Raw genomic sequence first — 22,538 nt, 5'->3', positions numbered from 1 at the left:
ATAGCTAATTTCCTCAGCATCGTATCGACCAATATTTTAAAACAAGGTGTCATTAGAATCGCAATCTTACATTCTTTGAAGGGCGCTCATGAAAATTTTGCGGAAAAATCTGAAAACTATTCAAAATTAATGAAACAGTCATTCAAGTTATCGTGCAAAAGTTTGGGTTCACCTGAACTTACTTAAATCTGTGAAATCTCAAACCAATCATGTACGCGCCATTATTTGCGCTCAAAATATAATAAAACCGTAAGGCGGGGTGACATTGGGCCATAAGGGTGACTTTGGGCCAATGTTTTTACAGCAACCTAATGCCAGAATAATGAAAACAATGTGTCAAGTTTCAAGAATACGTTATAAATAGCCAATTAATGGTCATAGATTAGTTTTTTGACGTTCCTACTAACCATGAGATGCATCGAAAGAGGCGGTCAAAGTCACTCCCTAGGCCCTATATATGGAACGGGGCTGGAATTAAATTCATTATCTTCTGCTTTTAAGCATGACTACAGCCATGATTCAGTATTAATCACAAAAAAAAACAGACATTTACGAAAGTATTTTCCATAAGAAAGTAAAATACTAGCAATATTTAATCCTCAAAGCCATAACATTTAACAGAAACTATTCAAAAATTCGAATTCCCTAACGAACTATAGAGTTTTCGGTGCAATCCTGTCGTTACTCCCAAACTATGAAACAAATCTATTTCTCTTTAAATCAATTTTCTGTGGTCTCCCATAAGGCATAGGTTCAGTAGAACGCAATCAAATGTATCAACACTGTTGAAATTATAAAATCTAAGCTATTGCATTTTTATTTTTTCACGTAATGTTTTACTGGAAATGCTGTTCAAAATCTGTTACATTCGTTTTTTTTCTTGCCGCATATCCTCGCTTTTCATGCTTCCCAACGAAGTCGCATTATCCAAGCCGCTAGGATTGCGAGTGCAATTTACCCTTTGATTGTCATCTTACACAATGAATGCCTTTTCCCGGTTTCAGTGAAGCAGTAAACATCGTGAAGATTACTAATCTTCGTAATATTAGCGTTTCGTGAGTGAATGCTTAACATTGAAGAAGAATAAAACGAAGAAGAGAAAACGGAAGAAGTGATGGAAGTAGTTTCATAATCAACGTTCCTTTTCTCTCACGCGGTGTGTGGCGGTGACCTAGTGCAACAGTTGATTTCGTCTACGAGGAAAAGCCAATCACCATTATAGGAAGATCGGTCACCAGCACCGAGTGAGAGAAGAATGTAACCTACTGGCATCGGAAAAGCTGGTTGTGGAAAAGCAGGTTAACCCTCTTGCTTTTATTGGAGTTTAACCTGGTATCCTATCGATTGTTATCGCGAGTCCTTTTCGATTGTCTATTGTTGCGCCACGTGGACCAACCCCCAATTGGAAGATGAGTGATAAGCTGGCGGCTGGCGGTCGATACAACCGTATAAGTCCATCCTCAGGACGGGGTTCGATCATTGCCTATTCTCCGTTGCCCAAATCCGAACAGGATTGTCTCCAGGCACCGGGAAACAATTGCCTGGCCATTCCACTGTCCGCCATCCAGACCGACAATAATCAAAACCACCAGAAGGCGATGCCGCCGATGATGCCCCCATTGGCCGTGGTGGGTGGAGCTGGTGGCAAGGGAACCTTCATCGGCAATGGGGCCAACAACCATGGCCATCACGATGGGACGACGACGGCGGGACACAAACATGCCGGTCAGAGTCATAACAATCCTAACAACAACGGTAACGTAGAACTAGTGGTAGAGAACTTAGCTTTGAATGTTGCACTTTTATATAATCGCCTGTATCCTAGATGAGTCGAACCATTAGAGAATGAATACTTTTTGTTCTTGTACCTATATGTTTCAGGAACGATTGTAAAATGCATGTTTTAGAACATATCATTTTTGCACTAGATATTTTAGCAGGTTCAGCAGACATACATTTCATATTCCACATATTGTCCTTCAGTACTTCAATGAAATGTATGCGGGATAGATTACTATCGAATTTCTCAACATGCATTATCTTGGAAAAATCTACTTTCTCACGCTGTCCGAAAAGTTCATTTCGTAACCATAATCACACGGAAAGTAATTGTAATCATGAATCTTTACTCTATATATTTAAGGAAGCAAATCTCTAGTTTCATTCCATATAAGAGCAATCCTCGCTGAAACCAGGCCGCCATCGGCACCCATCGTTAGAATTCCAATTTTATATCACTGATTGCTAATTTTCGATAAAACTTAAGGGTGGTCCTTTCGGTTTTCTCAAATAGGTGGACCCCTTGTACGCTAGCTGAACAGTTAGCGAAAAAGCCCATTTTTAGATAAATCTTGGGTATTTCTTCATGTGATATGACTCATATTTCGCTTGGAACAGATAGCAAACTTAGTGGCATCGTATAGAGAAAGGATACAGCTTCCATTTAAACTTAAAAAAAAATTTGGCGGCCATTTTTAATTTGAATTTTGTTAGAAAAATCGTTTTTTCACCATTAGCGCACCGCTAGTTTTGAATTCTGAGATCACCATCAGAAAGCTGAGGAAAAATTGCGTAAGATAGGCTACAAAAACTAGGTGAGCAATGGTTTCAAATGAACGATTTTCTAAATGTTATACTATTTTGACGTATATGGCGAGTGCAATCCATGCAAACATCATTTTTTGTACAACAAAGTGCTGCATCAATATCCGCACGCTTAAGAGGCACCAAATGTTCCAGCTCTATTTTCACCCCTTTATTGTCTCATCTAATTAGAGAGTGGTTTCCATACAATTAGTATAGACTCCCATATTCATGAAAATGACGAATATTTTAACAAATATTGCAAAAATAGCATGTAAGTTTCGGAATTAATGAAGCATGTCGTGTCCTGAAATCCGGACACATGAATCGATATGTCAGACACTTATGGAAGGAAATCCGGACAGCTTTATTGAAATTGATCATTTCTATACGAAGCTCATCAAATCAACTTTTCAACCTACAGAACATGACTTTTCTGAGAACGTATCACTCACATTAGCTACGTTATGTACTATATAAAACAACTTTACATATAACTTGCCTTTTTTCTTACCTCCGTTCCTTGCTTGCGGTTGGATTCGAATACCGTGATGCATCAATACCCGGACGATTAAGCGGTGATAAATATTCAACTACTATTTTAAGTATATTTCTGTTTGACTTGATACATGAAAAATGAACACATGAACACATGAAAAACATTCTTTTATATCATATTCGGCCACTTCAGCAGGTTCAAACCTCATATTAATGTTATCTTCTTCTTTCTGGCGTTACGTCCCCACTGGGACAGAGCCTGCTTCTCAGCTTAGTGTTCTTGTGACCACTTCCACAGTTATTAACTGAGAGCTTACTATGCCAATGACCATTGTTGCATGCGTATATCGTGTGGCAGGTACGATTATACTTTTACGCCCTGGGAAGTCGAGAAAATTTCCAACTCGAAAAGATCCTCGACCGGTGGGATTCGAACCCACGACGCACAAAGTCGTTCAAATTAAATCACGCTTACTGGTATACGCTTGAGCCAACACTTGCACTACAGAAAACTGTGTCAGACAGGGCTCTAATTTTATTTTTACAGTCGCCTCTCCACATCTCGATATCGAAGGGACCATCGAGATAGGGAGACATCGAGACAAAGAAAATTTTTTTGATGAATACTAGATTGAAAAAAACTCCGTTGCCAAGAAAGTAATACACAAACAAATGTCATTTTGCGCTCCTAATTTGTTATGAATCCCAAAACTTTGGTCTAGTAACCTTCGATATTGGTCATATCGACATACGGAGAAAAAATTGAGAACGAAAAATGAACAGAAAAACATCGAGATATGGAGATATCGAGACAAGGAGGATATCGAGATATGGAGAGTGAAAAAGTATGCAGACTGAAGGGACTTATGAAATCATCGACATAGGGAGAGATATCGAGATGTAGAACATCGAGACGTGGAGAGTCGACTGTATTTATATTAATTTTAAATCAATGATTACTAGATGAAAGTTTGTAGTCAAGTGAAAGTAAAGATACAAATTACAGATGTGAATAATTGAACACCACATTAGTATTAAAATTTACATGGTAATCAGTGATTATTATCAGAGTGTCCAGGTACCGTCCGGGTTTTGATTCATCACGGTACTGTGTTATAACATTATTGAAATAAAAATTTTGATCTGAGTCAAGACTCTTCTTCTGCGATTACTGTATTATTTTATTCCACTCAGGGTGTACATCAATCTTGCGCAAGCCGTTCAAGCTCTCACATGACTAACGGCATATTGACTCAAATTTCATGTCAGCAAACGTAACAGACATTATAATTATTATCTTGTGTATATATTTATCAGCATCTTTGGAAAAACTGCTTCGCTCACTGAGGTTTTCAATAATAGTTTATTTTGAATACAATACTTTTCACTTTTCCAGCCAATAAAGCGACGAGCAGCATCTGACGTTTCGTGACAGCGGAATCTGGGCTGCAAATGACGTTTATATTTTTTCCTCTTCGTGAGTCTCTCTCAGATTTTGATCAGTTTTCTAGTTGAACTACTGAGTTTTTACTAATTATGTTGATTTTCAACTATAATCTTGAATTTTCTACGAGTATGCTTGACAAATATTCGTTTACACTGCAGACATATGACGGTATAACTTAAGTCCAGCTAATTAATCCGGACAGCATCTATTTACTCCTAAATTAATAAAATTACTCATTAAATCACCATATTAACTAATTTAACTTTGAAATCTGTCATCACATTCACCATTCCGAACAGAACAAGTAAAAAAAAAACTAACAGTTGTCTAAACTTTCGCGAATGGACCAATGCCGTTAAGTCAGTCCAAAAATGCACAACCAAAACTTGCGCGACGAATAAAAAGTTCCAAAATGAAGCTGCGATTTTATTTTTGATGAATTTTGGTTAGCCCTGCCAAAATGGCTAATTATAGTTAAATGATGAAATTAAATTAAATCTAAGGATACGTTAAAATATTATCAGATTAATGTGGATTTTGATCGTTAAAATCATGAATTCTGATTGAGCGTCCGGATACTGGTACCATCCGGATTTTGATTCATCACGGTAATCGCTGCTCAATTGATTGAATTGTGAAACCAAATTAAGACGAAGTAGGCCGTCATTGAAATTTGTACGCATCGTTAAGGCTAAGTAGCCCGTCATTCGTTTTGGCAAAAATGATGACTTTTCAGCTTGCATTTCAAAGTGATAAAACTCAGTTTTGATAGTTTATATTGACTTAAAAAGTATCAGTGTACGCGCTAACAAGCATAAAGTAAGCTGATACTTTTTCATCTGTGTCAGTGCAAAACCAACTGATTTTCTTTGAGTCGAAATCGTGAGATGAATTAGCAACAATCATCAACGATCCGTACAAATTTCAATGACGGCCTACTTCGCCTTAATGATTGTTGCTAATTCATCTCACGATTTCGAATCAAAGAAAATCAGTTGGTTTTGCACTGACACATCTGAAAAAGTATCAACATACTTTATTAATGTTAGCGCGTACAGTGATTTTTATTCAAGTCAATATAAACTAATAAGAATGAGTTTTATCATTTTGAAATGCAAGCTGAAAAGTCATCATTGTTGCCAATACGAATGACGGGCTACTTAGCCTTAAGGTTTGATTGAAAAAAAAATCTGACAACTTTGTGTCAACATTGAATATCTTCATGCTTCTAGGATTGCTGAGATCTAACCATAATAAAATTATAGTGTGGGCAAGCGGGGTGATTCGTAATTTTGTAGCTACCCAGCATAAAGAGCAGGATATAACGCCAGAATTACACCATGAGGCAATTCATTCGATTTTGTTCAAAACATACCTATTTGTTTTCCAAAAACAGTTTATGTATTTTGAATTCAATCTCAAAACATAAAAATCAATCAATATAATATATTAATAATATATTAAGAAATATAATTTATTATAAGCTTATAATGGAATTTTCATGCTTGTTTCAACTTTGAACACTTTTGTAGGTGATTTTTTCTATAAATTCTGTATTTTATTGCACAAAATCCAATCTTCGTTCGATATTAACATTCTTCATACAAGTTCCAACTAGAATTACAGGTACACTGGAGACTTGGATTTTAAAATTGTCTATGATACCGAATTGTACCATAATTGAATTGAATCGATGTAAATTGTCCTTAATCCGTATAGGCCTGAGTGAAAACAAAAATACTGAAACCTTCACCGCTCAGCGAATTCTTAACGGATTCAAATGATTTTTTGTCAATTCACTGGCCCACATATCTAGTTTCAAGAAGTGGCCAGAAGAACTTGGAAATATTCCTGTGGCCGGAGTTATTCCGGTTGGTTACTGGGTCAAGTCGGGTAAAAAAGGGCTATTTTTTGGGACATGCCAAGTTACCTTTATTTATTTGCAATGACAATCATTTTAATATGCATAAATCATTAAAATCTGACATTCAACATTATAAATGAAGTGTTTTGCACCGTTTAAAATATACCAGATGTGGCCATTCATACGTAATGCCCGAAAGAACCGGCTATAGATTTGTTGGATACTAAACCGTTTCAGTTCTCGAAAAGTAGAAATCAAACATAATTTTGCACTAAAATGCATTCCCACAAGCTTGGCACAGATGTTCAGATACAAATTGGCCAGTTTATCATAAATTCGAGGCGTCCCGGAACGCGAAAATGATCATTTGTAGGATTAATCAAATGCAAAACTCATGGTTATCCAATTCAATCGTTTCTCAAAAGGTTTACACTGATGCAATTTTCTTAAAATTCCGTCATGTAGTGTCCACATTATAGCCGATTCCGGAAATTATGTGTGACTTCAAATTTGCCTACCTTGAGGGGCACAAACGTACAGTACCCTTGTCACCCGACCTGACCCAGTGATCCATCGGAATAACTCCGACCACAAGAATACTTCCGCGTTCCACTGTCCACTTCTAGAAACTAGATATGTGTGCCAGTATACTGACAAAAAATCATTTGGATCCATTAAGAATTCGCTGAGCGGTGAGGGTTTTAGAATTTTTGCTTTCACTCAGGCCTATACGGGTTAATACTGAATTGAATTGAATCGATGTAAATTTTTATCTCACTTTTTTCAGTTGAAAGATCATTAGAATGCATCATTTCGATACAAGGCTTAGTGTTCCAAGGTTAGCTTGAGTTAACAAAAACGATTTAATTTTGATGTTCAATTCTAGATGGCTTTGAAAAAATACTCTTGGAATTTCTAAAACACTTCCACATGGATTAATTAGTAACTTTTGGAAATAAAGAAACTAACAAGTTCAGTAGGTTCGTCTGTTTAGAAATCCTTGCTAGATTGAACAACTCCTTCTTCTTCGAGAAAACTTTGGAAGAGCTCTTGAGATACGAATGATAAACTCTCTTTGAAAATTACGAAAGAGAAATTCAAAATTGTGAAATTTGCAGAGCAATCCAAAGAGTAAAATTGTGACCATTAACAATTGAGGGGCCCACACGCAGAGGGGCGTAAGTGACATTTTGATCTGTTTTGAGTTGTGTATTCTGAAAAATTATACGTTTATCAACCATACCATTATGTTTAGGTGGTTTTACATTACAACAGCAAAATTGCATGTTTCGTAGAAGACTGTTTTTTGGTTCCCTTACAATTAGTATGGGATTAAAAATTGCTGAAAAAAAAACATGAAACACGTTATTTCTTTCAAAAGCAGACTTTCGTCACTTACACACCTCAGCTTCTAATCTTCTAAATTACTCACAATAGACTGAATGCAAAAAAGCCGAGGAAGTGGCACTGAAATCTTCTTGTTTTCAAACACTCCCATCTTGTAAGTGATTTGTTGTATATTTATTTGATATTTTGTTATCAAAAATGGACCTAGCCACTTTGTAAGCATATCGCAAATGCCTTATATATTTTTAGTTAACATAGCCATAGCGCATGTTTAGAATTCCCGTTTTGATTAATATTCCGAACACTCAAGGGCTTACAGCACGAAAAAATCGTATTCAAATCGATTATTTCGCAAACAAATTAATCTGAGCTGGATCTATTGGCCTCGAACTTGAGAATCATTACAACCCACTAGTGTCAAAAAAAACCCTTAAAGGACATTGAGTTGCGATTACCAGCCGTTTCCTAGAAATCTGGTGATCTATTTCAGTGAAATATTTGAAGAACATCGCCATACGAAACTAGGGTGTACGGAGTATGACACAAAACAGAAGATAAACATCAACGAAATAAAATATTAAATATAATTGTCCATAAAGTTGAGGTAGAATGTACATAAAAAGGATGGTCCATATATTCGAAGGTCCACTGAATCTAGATATACCTGTATGTCTAGATGGTAGTTTGATTGTAGATTTCTATGTTTATGCCAATCCATGCTAATTTTTAAAGTTACCCCAAAACCGAAAATCAAATTTTCGATCATGTGAAATATTATAGGTGCATTCAAAATGCATCGTTATTTACATCAGATACTTCTCAAGTATTCAGAGATTTAATAACTATATATCAGCTATGTTTTGGCATAATTTATTTATTAAATTTCCTCCCCCAAGCTGAATGCTCGTAGATTTATATTAACAGATCTTGGGCAAGGCATTGCCCATCTTCCTTACACAATTTCTCCCAGTTTTTCTTCAAAGCGGTTTTGAATGTTTTTCAGCTTTTCTTCAACTTATTCTTCATTATCGCCCAAAACTATTCGATCGGACGAAGTTCTGGTCTATATGGCGGGTTCGCCTCCTTCTGGGCCACATTTACGCTTCGTACCAATTCAATACAGGCGTACCAATTCAATACAGACTTGACGAAGCGAGATCCGGCCAGAACAGCGTGGATCCACGGTGAGAGTGGAGGAATTGCAGCAAGCGCTTCTGCAAGCATTCCTCTCGATAAATCTGCCCGTTTATGGTGCCGGTTGAAACGAACGGCTTGCTGTACCGTCCGCACTCGCAGATCGCCTGCCGCAACATGTACTTCTTCCCGAATTATTCTTTCTCTTCCGGAACTTTTCCGGAACCTGCGGGACGTATCGACATAAAACTCGAGGCCGGGGTTTTGTTTGGTGTTCGTTTTGATGTATGTCTCGTCGTCCATGACGAGACAGCCTAGCTTGACCAGCCACTCACGGTACAGCCTCCGCGCACGCAATTTGGCCACCGTGTTTTGATTGTCAGTCCGGTTTGGCGTCTCCCTGATCTTAAAAACACGTAGTCCAGCCCGCTTCATGGTCTGCTGGACGAACCACTTCGATGAATTGACCTTTTTGGCCACGTCTCGGGTGGAAAGGTTCGGGATATTCTCAAAGTACTGCCTTATCTTCCGCGCCTTCTCTGGATATTCCGTTTTTTGTTTTCGGCCGCTCGGTGATATTCGTCTCCTGGAACATCTTCGCAATACAGGACATAATGGAATGGTGGATTCCAAGCCTTTTGCCGATCCATCTGATTATCGATCATCGCGCCCAAGATTTGCTGACGTAACTCTTCTTGTTTCAAATGCGTCTTGAAAACTACTTGACAGATACAATTTTGCACACATAAACAGAGTGTTTATACCCTAATATTACCCCTTCACGCGTTAAAAAGTTACACTGAAAATAAAATGTCGCTTTTCTCCAATCTTTATAAATCCAATCATCCAGGATACCACATACAAATTTTGACGATATCTCTAAGAATCATCGATAATTTCTTGCTTGCATCCTGCAACATTCGAGAATGGATATCTATCATGGTATCTTCTTGAGGGGACTGTTGCTAGAAGTGTTGTATTGAATTTCATTACGCCGGCTCTAGCTACACTTCATTGTAAAAGTTATCAAACAAAATTAGATGATGTTATAATATTTTATATACACCAAAAAATCTTTGATTTACACGTCACGTATTTTTAGCATCAATCATGCCAAGCCATTTGTAATGTATTATTCGTACAAACACAGTGCGCATCGTACCTTCGTGCTGTGCGTACACGAATTCTCTCTGCTCTTGGAAGTTTTCTTAAAAACTACCTAAAGCAATAAAACAGTACTTTTCAGTGCTACATAAACAGTACTTTTCAGTGCTAAAATTAAAAACGGTACTTTTCAGTGCTACTTAAACAGTACTTTTCAGTACTATTTTTTCTACTATTGATCCCTTTACGATCCTTGTTTGGACCCGTGCCTTCGATTTTTCGTTGGACCCGTTGGCGAAAGCTAGCGGTGGTAATCCTTCTTGGACACCGTCTAGGGAAAAAACCTCTCGAAGGTCACGTCTTTCTCGTTTATTAACTAAACATGGTATCAACAACTAACAAAAGGAAGGGTGAATCTCTGAATTCACTACTTCCTTCCAAAAAAGTGGGTTTTAAAACTGTCACTACACGTGGCAAGAATGGAAGAAAGGACGCTTCCCCGGAATGCGAAGTTTCTTCCAAGGGTGAAATGAATAATTGTATCGAAATGAGCAATCAGTTTGATGCTCTAGACAAATTTTCCGAACACCAAATCGAAGCAGCCTCTAGCCCAGGCTCTTTGATTCAAGTGAGGAAGCAAAGAGTGCCGCCTATCGTGGTCAGTTGTTCCGAATTTGGGGGATTTAGGCAGGAGATCTTGAACTCCATTAGGGGAATCAAGGTTTCCTTCCAAATCGCAAAGAAAGGAGACTGTCGCGTTTTGCCGGAAACTCTTAAAGATCGCGAACTTCTTCTCAGATATCTTGAAGAGAAGAAGCACAATTTTTTTACTTATGACGACAAAACTGAACGTTTGTTCAAAGTCGTCTTGAAAGGTCTCTCAAGTGACTATAAGTCACCTGAAGAGATCAAAAATGGAATAAATGATTTACTTGGATTTTCCCCAGTCCAAGTAATCATTATGAAAAAGAGAACCCAATCTGGCATTGTTCGGAAAGGGCTTTCTCAAGAATTTTATTTAGTTCACTTTAACAAAAAAGAACTAAATAATATTAAAGCTTTAGAAAAAGCTAAACTTATGTTCGATGTCCGTGTGACGTGGGAACATTTCCAGAAACCTGGAGGAAATTACCAGAACCCCACTCAGTGCCGTCGGTGCCAAAAGTGGGGTCATGGTACAAAAAATTGTCGCATGGATGCTAAATGCATGATTTGCGGAGGTTCTTCTCACGCTAAGGACGACTGTCCTGTGAAAGAAGATACCAGAAAATTTCAATGCGCCAATTGCAAGGGCCCTCACAAAGCTAACTTTTGGGAATGCATTTCACGCAAAAGAGTCGTTGAGGCTCGTGCCAAGCAGATGAAGGATAATATCCGTTACGATAACGGTCGTTTCCGGAATTTGCCTGGTAGAGTATCGAACAATGCTCATTTTTCAGTTAACGATCGCTTGATTAGGAATCATACCCACCAGGAAGATCATGCTCATTCACAAACAAATTTTAATCCGTCGGGTAGCCGTTCGAATCTTTCAATTTCGAATGTATCTACCCACGGTAAATCCTTTGCCGATATCGTAGCAGGTAATTTGAACTCTTCCCCTGTTCGTTCCATGAGTACCCATTCTACTTGTTTCAAATCAAATGGAAAAAACCCTACCGCCACAGGTAACTCCTACCCCGCTTCTTCGTCTACCGAAAATTCCAATGGGAAATCATCAGATGATATGTCTGCCTCTGATTTTAATTTTCTAACTGAACAATTGAATCTAATGATTGATGCAATGTTCAAAGCCACCACTATGACTGAAGCAGTCCAAGTAGGTGTAAAATTTACAAATAAAATTGTTATTGGATTACGTTTTTCTAATGGATCCAAATAATAATTTAAATATTTTAAATTGGAATGCTCGTTCTCTGAATGGTAAAGAGGACGAGCTGTTTAATTTTCTTACAGCTAATAACGTGCATATAGCAGTTATTACCGAAACTTATTTAAAACCTGGATCCAAATTTAAAAAAGATCCTAACTTTTTTGTTTATCGTAATGATCGACTTGATGGGGCATGTGGGGGAGTTGCAATCATCATTCATAGGCGTATAAAACATCAACTGTTTTCGTCATTTGAAACTAAAGTTTTTGAAACTTTAGGTGTTTCTGTTGAAACACAGTTTGGTAAATATACTTTCATAGCTGCCTATTTGCCTTTTCAATGCTCTGGACAGCAAGTTAATTGGCTTCAAACTGACTTGCGAAAATTAACTCGCAATAAGTCAAAATTTTTTGTCATTGGTGACTTTAATGCCAAACATCGGTCATGGAATAATTCTCAAAGTAATTCCAACGGCAGAATTTTATTTGATGAGTGCTCTTCAGGATATTTCTCAATTCAATACCCTGATAGCCCTACATGTTTTTCCTCTTCTAGAAATCCATCTACGATTGACTTGGTCTTAACCGACTCTAGTCATCTTTGTAGCCAATTAGTTACTCATGCTGATTTTGATTCTGATCATGTCCCTGTTACATTTCAAATATCGCATGAAGCGATTCTCAATCCTATCAGCTCCACTTTCAATTATTTACGAGCCGACTGGAATATATATGAAACGTATGTTGACTCTAATCTTGATGTTAACATTTCTTTAGAAACTAAAATTGATATTGACAATGCTCTTGAAACTTTAACAAATTCCATTGTTGAAGCCAGAAACATTGCAATTCCAAAATGTGAAGTAAAATTTGAATCCGTGATTATAGACGATGATCTTAAACTCTTGATCCGTCTTAAAAACGTGAGGAGAAGGCAATTTCAACGCACTCGTGATCCTGCTATGAAAATTATATGGCAGGATTTGCAGAAAGAAATCAAGAAACGTTTTGCAGATTTAAGAAACAAAAATTTTGAAAATAAAATTTCTCAATTGGACCCCGGCTCTAAGCCCTTTTGGAAATTATCTAATTAATCTAGAACGTTTTCGAAAATGCCTGGGAGACTGATTTGGAAGAAGTGAGAACTATTATTAAAAAATTCAAAAATATGAAAGCTCCTGGCGATGATGGAATTTTCTACATCCTCATCAAGAAACTTCCAGAAAGTAGCTTATCATTTTTAGTTGATATATTCAACAAATGTTTTCAATTAGCATATTTTCCTGACAAATGGAAAAATGCTAAGGTTGTTCCAATTTTAAAACCAGACAAAAATCCTGCAGAAGCTTCTAGCTATCGTCCAATCAGTTTGCTTTCCTCCATCAGTAAACTTTTTGAAAAGGTTATTTTGAACAGAATGATGGCCCACATCAACGAGAATTCAATTTTTGCCAATGAACAGTTCGGATTCCGCCATGGACATTCGACCACTCATCAACTTTTACGTGTAACAAATTTGATCCGTTCCAACAAATCTGAAGGCTACTCTACTGGTCTTGCTCTTCTAGACATAGAAAAAGCATTCGACAGTGTTTGGCATGAAGGTTTGATTGTAAAATTGAAAAATTTTAATTTTCCAACATACATTGTTAGAATAATTCAAAGTTATCTGTCAAATCGTACACTTCAGGTTAATTATCAGAACTCCAGATCTGAAAGACTTCCTGTAAGAGCTGGTGTTCCCCAAGGCAGCATTTTGGGACCAATATTATACAATATTTTCACATCTGACTTACCTGAGTTACCTCAGGGATGTCAAAAATCTTTGTTTGCGGATGACACAGGCCTCTCCGCCAAAGGACGAAGCCTGCGTGTCATCTGTAGTCGATTGCAAAAAAGTTTGGATATTTTTTCTTCATACTTGCAAAAATGGAAGATTTCTCCTAATGCTTCCAAAACTCAACTAATAATATTCCCACATAAACCAAAAGCTCTTTATTTGAAACCTTCAAGTAGACATGTTGTCACGATGAGAGGGGTTCCAATAAATTGGTCAGATGAAGTTAAGTATCTAGGACTCATGCTAGATAAGAATTTAACTTTCAAAAATCACATTGAGGGCATTCAAGCCAAATGTAACAAATATGTAAAATGTCTCTATCCCCTTATTAATAGAAAATCAAAACTTTGTCTTAAGAACAAGCTTTTGATATTCAAACAAATTTTCAGGCCAGCCATGTTGTATGCTGTACCAATATGGACTAGCTGTTGTAATACCAGAAGGAAAGCTCTGCAGAGAATTCAAAATAAAATTTTGAAAATGATTCTGAGGCTTCCTCCCTGGTATAGTACCAATGAGTTACATAGGATGTCCAATGTTGAAACATTGGAACAAATGTCAAATAAAATAATCAATAATTTCAGGCAAAAATCGTTACAATCTTCTATTGCCACGATTAATGCGTTATATGTTTAGGTTAAGTTAGGTTAAGTATATTAAAACCTTTTTTTTTTCTCTTATAAGCAGGTGAAATCAACTCACCTGTAAAAAATCTGAACTGCTACGGCAAATGAAATGTAATATGTTGTTAACAAAATGTTAATAAAATCTTAGATTTGTTTTACCAAATTAGGATGATAGTGTTGTCTAATAACACAGAACACCTAGATATAAGAAATAATGAATGTAATGTTTGGAATGATACTAATAAAGAAATTAAAAAAAAAAAAAAAATTCGTACAAACACAGCTATTATATCCAAAATTGCAAACAAAACCGTAATTATTGAACGGAAAACGTCTACTTTCAAAAAATGATGTGAGTGAAATCGCTCGCTTTACATGATTTAACTCTGAAAAAATAATCATAAATAATTCACATGAAATGACCGAGCTGTCGATTCATCCAAGGGCATTGCTGCTGACAGAATGTTCAGCTTATAATCGTGTGAATTGAACTCAGAACGCAGATAAGATCATTTTTCAGTTCAATATTGTGGCCTGTGATATTCAAGTTTCCTCGTTTGGATACTCATGAATACAGGTTAAACTGTTAGAATATGCAACTGATTATACTGTAGTTGAACCCAGTGAGATTTTATCTGCATCTATTTGCTTCTCTAATAACAACAAAACCATGAGTAGTTGCCATTTTTTTTTACTGAAGGTTCACAATATGTTTTCTTGTTTGCGTTTTAGAATCCCTTGCACTTCAACAAAGTTGAGTATTTTGACTATTAATATCAGTTTGTAAAACATTCTTATCATCAAAAATTTCAAATTTTGGAAAAAATCGAATAAAAAAATGTTTTTTAAGGTCTTTTTTATTTTTTTTTTGAATTCTGATGCATTTAGCAAATTTTGTTTCAATGCCATTGATTTGTAACTTTGTTAAATAGACCATTTTTTGAATTTGTCAGATAATAAAGTTGAAATTTGCAGTGTGGCGGGTTTCTCAAGGATTGATCTCAAGTATTTTATTTCGAGGCAACACAAGATGTTAATCATACCGCAATTTTCCATGCAAGTTAAAAATTCTCACTTGCCCCGGATTCATGAAAATACGGTACGTTTGGTTAGCTTAGTAAGAGTGCAGAATAAAGCAGTTTTAACATATAACTTTGATTTATTGAAGGAAAGGTATACATATCAGCTAGTCGGAGCAACCTCGAACAATCACAAGCTACTCCACCGAACTGCCAGTGCTACCCTCGATGATGTTGCGAAAACATTATTGCAATCTTATTAGCGTGACATGAAATCCTCCGTGATGGATGGATGATTCGTCGTAAAATGACTATAGAAACGACAAACCTTTGACTGAGCTTGTGACACATTACGAAACATGTTTCCACCGTTCATTTGTCCTGGTTATATGTAATTTGAAAGCATTTAAATTACCTGCATTGCCTGGCACGTTCGATTACTTAGGTTGAAATATCGTCTACCCGTGTGAATGTATAATGTAATCAGCTATAAAAATATGCCAGATGTATCTAACCGTAGAAATATATATGCAATCCAATTATGAAACGAAACAAGGGATTTTTTTAAACGCATACAACAATTAGGTGAATTGAATAAAAATTAAGTCAACTGTATAGTTTCATTTCAAATTGATCTTAAGCTGACGAAAAATTTGTGAGAGAAATTCATCAAGAAACATTCTTCTACAGACAGTACTTAAGTAGCACTCGGTAATACATTCTCTCCAATTGAATAGATAATGGAGCAGCATGGTTGCTCATAAGAAGTCGCACTCCAGCGCCGATCATTTCATCACGTCGACGACGAACCCGTTATTGGACATATTTATCGCCAAGCTGTTGGAACATCTGATTCCCTATAGATAAGCAGACAGCCACCCGTCATCATGCTTGTTCCATTTGTGTTGCCAGTTTGAACAACTCGAGCACTCTCACGACAGATGACGTGAAATCGATATTCTTTATTCGGAAAATATACACTTTTCTTCCCGGGCAGTGCTTTGCAATTGGTGGAGGTGGAGGTGTGGGGTGTTTTTTTGTTTGTTCACACGATTCCATTTCACCTTGTTGTGGATGGACGAACGACAACAACCCTTCTCAAGTCGCACAGACGCGTCGTCGATTCAATGGTATATGATGATGATGATGCGTGGGCTGCGGGCTTTCTTGCCTGAAGGGGAAGATGGTTTAAAATGTCAACTTAAGTTCAATCGTATTGCAAAGAGGAATTACAAGCTTTTACAAGATACGTTTTTCAATACAACGTATTTCGGTAGTTTACAATATTTCCTAATGCCTAATCAAATATATTTCAAGAAATAATAGCACATTTATGATTTTTGTAAAGCCTTCAAAAATAATACCAGTTAAATATAGAGCCCGAACAGCCTATTAGGAATCAACCAAATGATAAAGTTCATTTCATTTCATTTATTTAGTTATCATTTAGTGTTACCATCTAAACAGATAACACTGGATCAACAATTTCACGCCACAATACTCGGTTCGTGGCCGCATCTCTTCATGCTACGTTCTGCACCAGACTCGCCAAATCGATGCGCACTTGATCCGCCCACCTAGCTCACTGCGCCCCACGCTTTCTTGTTTCGACCGGATTCATAGCGAACACCATCTTTGCAGGGCTGTGGTCGGCATTCTTGCAACATGCCCTGCCCAGCGTATCCCGTGGTTCATCCTTCATCGCCACACGCCGTTCTTCTGCACGCCGCCGAAGATCGTCCTTAGCACTTGGCGTTCGAAAACCCCAAGAGCTTGCAAGTCCTTCTCGAGCATAGTCTACGTCTCATGCCCGTAGAGGACTACCGGTCTTATGAGCGTTTTGTACATCATGCGTTTGGTGCGGGGGTGAATCTTTCTTGACCGCAGTTTCATCTGGAGCCCATAGTAACATCTACTAGGCACGACTTCCGCTGATGATGCGCCTTCGTATTTCCCGACTAACGTTGTTGTCAGCCGTTAACAAGGATCCCTCGAAGGTATCACCGTCTATCGTAACACTGTTCCTAAGCGGGCCCTGTCGCGCTCATCTCCACCAACCAGCATGTACTTTGTTTTCGACGCATTCACCATTAGCCCGACTCTTGTTGCTTCGCGTTTAAGGCGGATGAAAAAATCTGCCACCGTTTCAAATTTTCTCCCAATAATGCCCATGTCGACCGCGAAGCAAACAAATTGGCGTGAAAATCGTGCCTCGATTGTTAAGTCCGGCTCTCCGCATGACACCTTCAACCGCAATTTTGAACAACAGGCACAAAAGTCCATCGCCCTGTCGTAGTACCCGCCGAGACTCGAACAAACTGGAGTGATCGCCCGAGATCTTCTCGCAGTTTTGCACACCGTCCATCGTTGCTCTGATCAATCTTGTGAGCTTCCCGGGAAAGCTGCTCTCGTCCATGATTTTCCATAGCTCTACGCGGTCGATACTATCGTATGCCGCCTTGAAATCGATGAACAAATGGTGCGTAGGGACCTGGTACTCACGGCATTTCTGGAGGATTTGCCGCACGGAAAAGATCTGGTCCGTTGTCGAGCGGCCGTCTATGAAACCTGCTTGATAACTTCCCACGAACTCGTTTGCTATAGGTGATAGACGACGGAAGAGCATCTGGGATAGCACTTTGAAAATGGCGTTTAGGGTGGTGATTGTACGATATTTTTCACACTCCAGTTTTTCGCCCTTTTTGTAGATAGGTCGTATAACGCCTTGCTTCCACTCCTCCGGTAGCTGTTCCGTTTCCCAGATTCTGATTATCAGCCGATGTAGACAAGCGGCCAACCTGTCCGGGCCCATCTTGATGAGTTCGGCTCCGATACCATCCTTGTCAGCGGCCTTGCTGTTTTTGAGCTGTTGATTGGCATCCTTAACTTCCCCCATCGTGTGAGCTGGTTGGTTTCTACTGTCCGCTGTGCTGACGTAGCCATCGCCTTTGCTGTCCTGATCTTCTGTGCCTGTGTTCTCTGCGCCATTCAGGTGTTCATCGTAGTGTTATTTCCACCTTTCGATCACCTCGCGTCCGTCCGTCAAGATGCTCCCATCCTTATCCCGGCACATCTCAGCTCGCGGCACAAAGCCTCTGTGGGATGTGTTTGCTGTTTCCGCTTCAGTCTGTATCGTTCCACGTTTTGCCGCGTACCATGCTGCAGCATTGCAGCCCGCGCTGCATTCTTCTCCTCTAAAACCTCCTGGCACTCCTCGTCGAACAAATCGTTTCTTGAGCTCCGTTCCACATATCCGACAATCCCCTCAGCAGCGTCGTTAATGGCTGCTTGACTGTCTTCGAGCAGTCCTCACGACGGGCTCTATCGAGCTCGCCCTCATCCGCCAACGCTGCCTCAAGATGCTGCGCGTACGCATTAGCGACATCCGGTTGTTTCAGTCCCGCTAGATTGTACCGAGGTGGGCGTCGGTACCTTACATCGTTGATGACGGATAGTTTTGGGCGCAGTTTCACCATCACCAGGTAGTGGTCGGAGTCAATGTTAGCGCCACGATAGGTTTGTTATGTCGGAGAAGTGCCGTCTATCGATCAAAACGTGGTCGATTTGCGATTCTGTCTGCTGAGGTGATCTCCAGGTGTACCGATACGGGCGGCTGTGCTGGAATCAGGTTCTACGAATGCCCATATTTGTGGAGGCGGCAAAATCTATCAGTCGTAGGCTGTTCTCGTTCGTCAGCCAATTCCAATCGTCGGTCTGAACTCCTCCTCCTGGCCAACCTGAGCGTTTAAGTCTCCTATGATGATCTTGACGTCGTGGCTTGGGCAGCGGTCGTACTCGCGTTCGAGCTGCGCGTAAAATGCGTCCTTGTCATCATCAGTGCTTCCGGAGTGTGGGCTATGCACGTTGATTATACTGAAGTTAAAGAATCGGCCTTTGATTTTTAACTTGCACATTCGTTCATTGATCGGCCACCCCCGATCACTCCCCCCGATCACGCGCCTTTGCATATCACCCATCACTATCAAAGCTGTTCCCAGCTTGCGTGTGTTGCCGCAGCTCTGGTAGATGGTATGATTACCGCTAAACATTCGCACCATTGCTCCTGTCCAGCACACCTCCTGCAGCGCTACGATGTCGAAACCGTGGATCTTCAGTACGTCGGATAGTATGCGAGTGCTTCCGATGAAGTTGAGAGATTTTCAGTTCCACGTACCGAGTTTCCAATCGCTAGTGCATTTCCGTCGCTGTGGTTTTTGCCGATTGTTCCGGTCCGTATTCTCTCATTGACGTTTTTGTGCTGATGTGTTTTTACGGTTGGCTTGTAGGGCCTGACACCAACCCCCTAGATTTCCGGAGGACCATTCCCCCTAAATGTTCGGAGGACCATAGTGCGAAGTTTAGCTTAAAGTCCTTCTCTGGCACTCGGACGATGATCAGCCGCCTCTGACATGGGGACCAGACGCTGTTGTGAGCCGCTCCTAATATGGAGTACAGACGCTCAAGGTTTGCAGAAGCAAACCCCGCTTCCCTGTCAGCATACGACCAAAGTTCCCACCAGGGTTGATTACCCAATCTTCCACAAAACTACTAGTATCCCGGCCAGTACCACGAGGAGGTAGGGTTAGGAGTTGCTGGGCAAGAGGATAAGGATCGCACAAAGGGGTCTATTTTATTCCTGCAACTAGGCGAGGTACCAATGATACGACATGCCCAGTCATTTACCGTGCCTTCCACTAAAGTTTGTGTTTGCTATTTTTTTTTTCAGCAATAAATATTATAGAACCATGTCATTCTTAAGAAAAATTTCAAATTCATAAAAAAAAACATTTTTTCACTGATTTGGTCTTATTTTGTCAATAACTCGAAAACAGTAGGCTTTGGAATTTTGACGTCTTCGAGAGAGTTGTTAATTTTATCAAAATGAACAACTTTGCCGAACATGCCAAGTCTCTGGAACGTCACAGTAAAAAGTTAGATTGTGGCGCCACCTATGCGGACGATGTATGAACTATCTGTTTATGTCAGTAGATGGTTCTCGTTGTTGAAAAAAACTTTGCCCAAGACACCAAATGCTGGAAATGCTTCGTTACCGAGTTTTGTTTTGTCCCGTCAGATTGCGTTCGCTTATTAAGAAAAAACTATCTTAGAAAATTTAAGCGAGATAAAAAATCGTACTTAAGTTTAGGTAAATGTGGGGACTACACTGAAAAAAATATTCGATTTTTTAACGAAACTTTACACATCCCATATTTTTTTGTCCCAAGTTGCCCCAGGCTTATATTCGTTTCCTAGGTTATTCAAAGATGTAAACTTGTGAAAAATTTAGCTGCATATATTTGCCCTTTTTCCAGTTAGGGCTCATTGTCCTTTTTTCAATATTTTTGCCTTATTTTTTTTTAATACCTACTAAAGCCCTTTTTCAAAAGTTGGTCTCGAAAACTTGTTCATTGAAAAGAAAATATCAAATTTGTATCAAAAAAATCATAAACATGACATGAGATGGTAAACATATTTTTGGTCGCTATTCTATATAGAATCCGCCCATAGTGTTATCGGGTGATCATGTTGTACAACAAGGGCACCAGAAGGTACTAGTGCGAAACTTCAAACACGAAGAAAATCGATGCGTGCGCGTCTGGTTGTGTGTTTACTAACATAGCGAATTTAAATTGTTCGCTGTATATGGGATCGATGGAAATTTTGTCAGTTCTATGTCTGTTTGTCTGTGGCTGAACCTTAACCGAATCATGTATTTTCTTTATCACGGTGCTTCAATTACCGTTATTATCAAATAAAATATACCATCCAAACGGCAATCGGCAGTTGATTTCTTACGTTGTTCTGCACCTCTGGGCCGAATTTGAAAAAATCATTAGTCAAAATTTTGAGTTACGCCCTTTTGAAGTTTATATGATAGAAATCACATGAAGTATGCCACTTTCAACGAACAGATTACAATTAAATTTTGTAGATTTTTTTATCTGGTTTTAGACTGGGAGGGAGGCACAGATATTACACACGAAATTTGATACATTTTTTTTCCGAACTGCAAGATAACTCCAGTATGCCAACGACAATCAAGACAGGCTTGGTGAAAATCGTTCGTTTTCATTTGTTGTATATCTTCGATCTTTCTGGTCAAACATTGAAAAAGGAGAACAGTTTTCTATGCGTTTAATTTTCAGTTTTATTGAAAACAGTAAAAAGAGCCTCATTCCAATACGTTGTATTCAATTAGAATAAACGGTGCTCTCGCGACGTTACTTGGAATATGCATGAATTGATTCTAATTCGATTTTTGCTACTTTTGATGAAATGCAAAAATATGATTTGGCTAATTACGCGCTTTTATCATGTTGGACGATTGTTTAAGATCCGGGCTCACAGTGACAGTTCGTGACAGCAAAATCTCGGCTCACTGTGACGTAGAGAAATTTTGTGTTGGTTTCTCCCTCCCAGGTTTTAGATATTGAAAAATAAATTTTCAAAACTTTTTCTAGACCGACATATGAAAAGGGCCAATGCTATATTTAGTTATTACTAATCAACCAATACACGAAAAATTATATCTACCAATCTAACACATGATAGTGATATTAGGCAATTGTCCAAAGCATTCAAATATGTATGAATAATTCTTAGACAGGATATGCAGATATGCCCTTTTGAAGTGTATGAGAAGCATATTGCATGGTGAATTCCGTTCCATCTATAATCAACGGTTCGGTGCACACATAATCAATCCACCTTTGTGGTTGTTTTTATTTCATTTAATTTAACAAGTTGCATAAAATTTTCATGTACACATATTGTCTAGAATGATAATAGAAAAGGGCCAAGGTATAATTGAATTATATACAAATATATGCAAATCAATATAGCTGAACAATGCACAATGGTCCGAATCGACAATTTAGCCGGAAAAAAAGTGTTTTCTCTGATCTCGTCAATTTTAGACGTTTGATGTCTTCAGAGAACTTATTTGTAATTGAGCTGTGCGTCTTTTGAGAAAATTTTTGAATAGGGTGGCTTTTTTGTTTGATGAAATTTGTAGCTGCGCTCTTCTGCAAACTTTCAAAGAATGTTATTTTGAACAACTTTGTCGAAGACACTTTTGATCTAACTCTTTTTTTTCTATCTTTATTAACGAGATTTTTAGCCCTGGGCTAGTTCATCTCGGCTTTACACGGCTTTACTTCCCTTCCGAAGGAAGTCGTCACTGAAATTTTTAGTGACTATCTCG

At 38.6% G+C, this 22,538-nt stretch overlaps 1 protein-coding gene across 2 annotated transcripts in view; it reads left to right on the top strand.

Moving 5' to 3' along the window:
- Positions 1 to 22,538, top strand: part of LOC5578048 — a 279,552-nt gene that overhangs the window by 7,503 nt on the left and 249,511 nt on the right. Inside the window, exon 2 of one of the 2 annotated variants that reach the window (XM_021851404.1) lies at positions 1,005 to 1,725. In XM_021851404.1, coding sequence (XP_021707096.1) covers positions 1,410 to 1,725 — 316 coding nt within the window. In that variant the 5' untranslated portion in view covers positions 1,005 to 1,409. Of the gene's footprint in view, positions 1 to 1,004; positions 1,756 to 22,538 lie in introns of both variants that reach the window. The other variant, XM_021851405.1, reaches the window with a different exon arrangement.

This window comes from Aedes aegypti, chromosome 3 (genome assembly GCF_002204515.2).
Source record: "Aedes aegypti strain LVP_AGWG chromosome 3, AaegL5.0 Primary Assembly, whole genome shotgun sequence".
Classification (NCBI taxonomy): Eukaryota; Metazoa; Arthropoda; class Insecta; order Diptera; family Culicidae; genus Aedes; species Aedes aegypti.
Note: the sequence above shows the minus strand (reverse complement) of the source record. Positions and strands in the feature narration are given on the sequence as shown.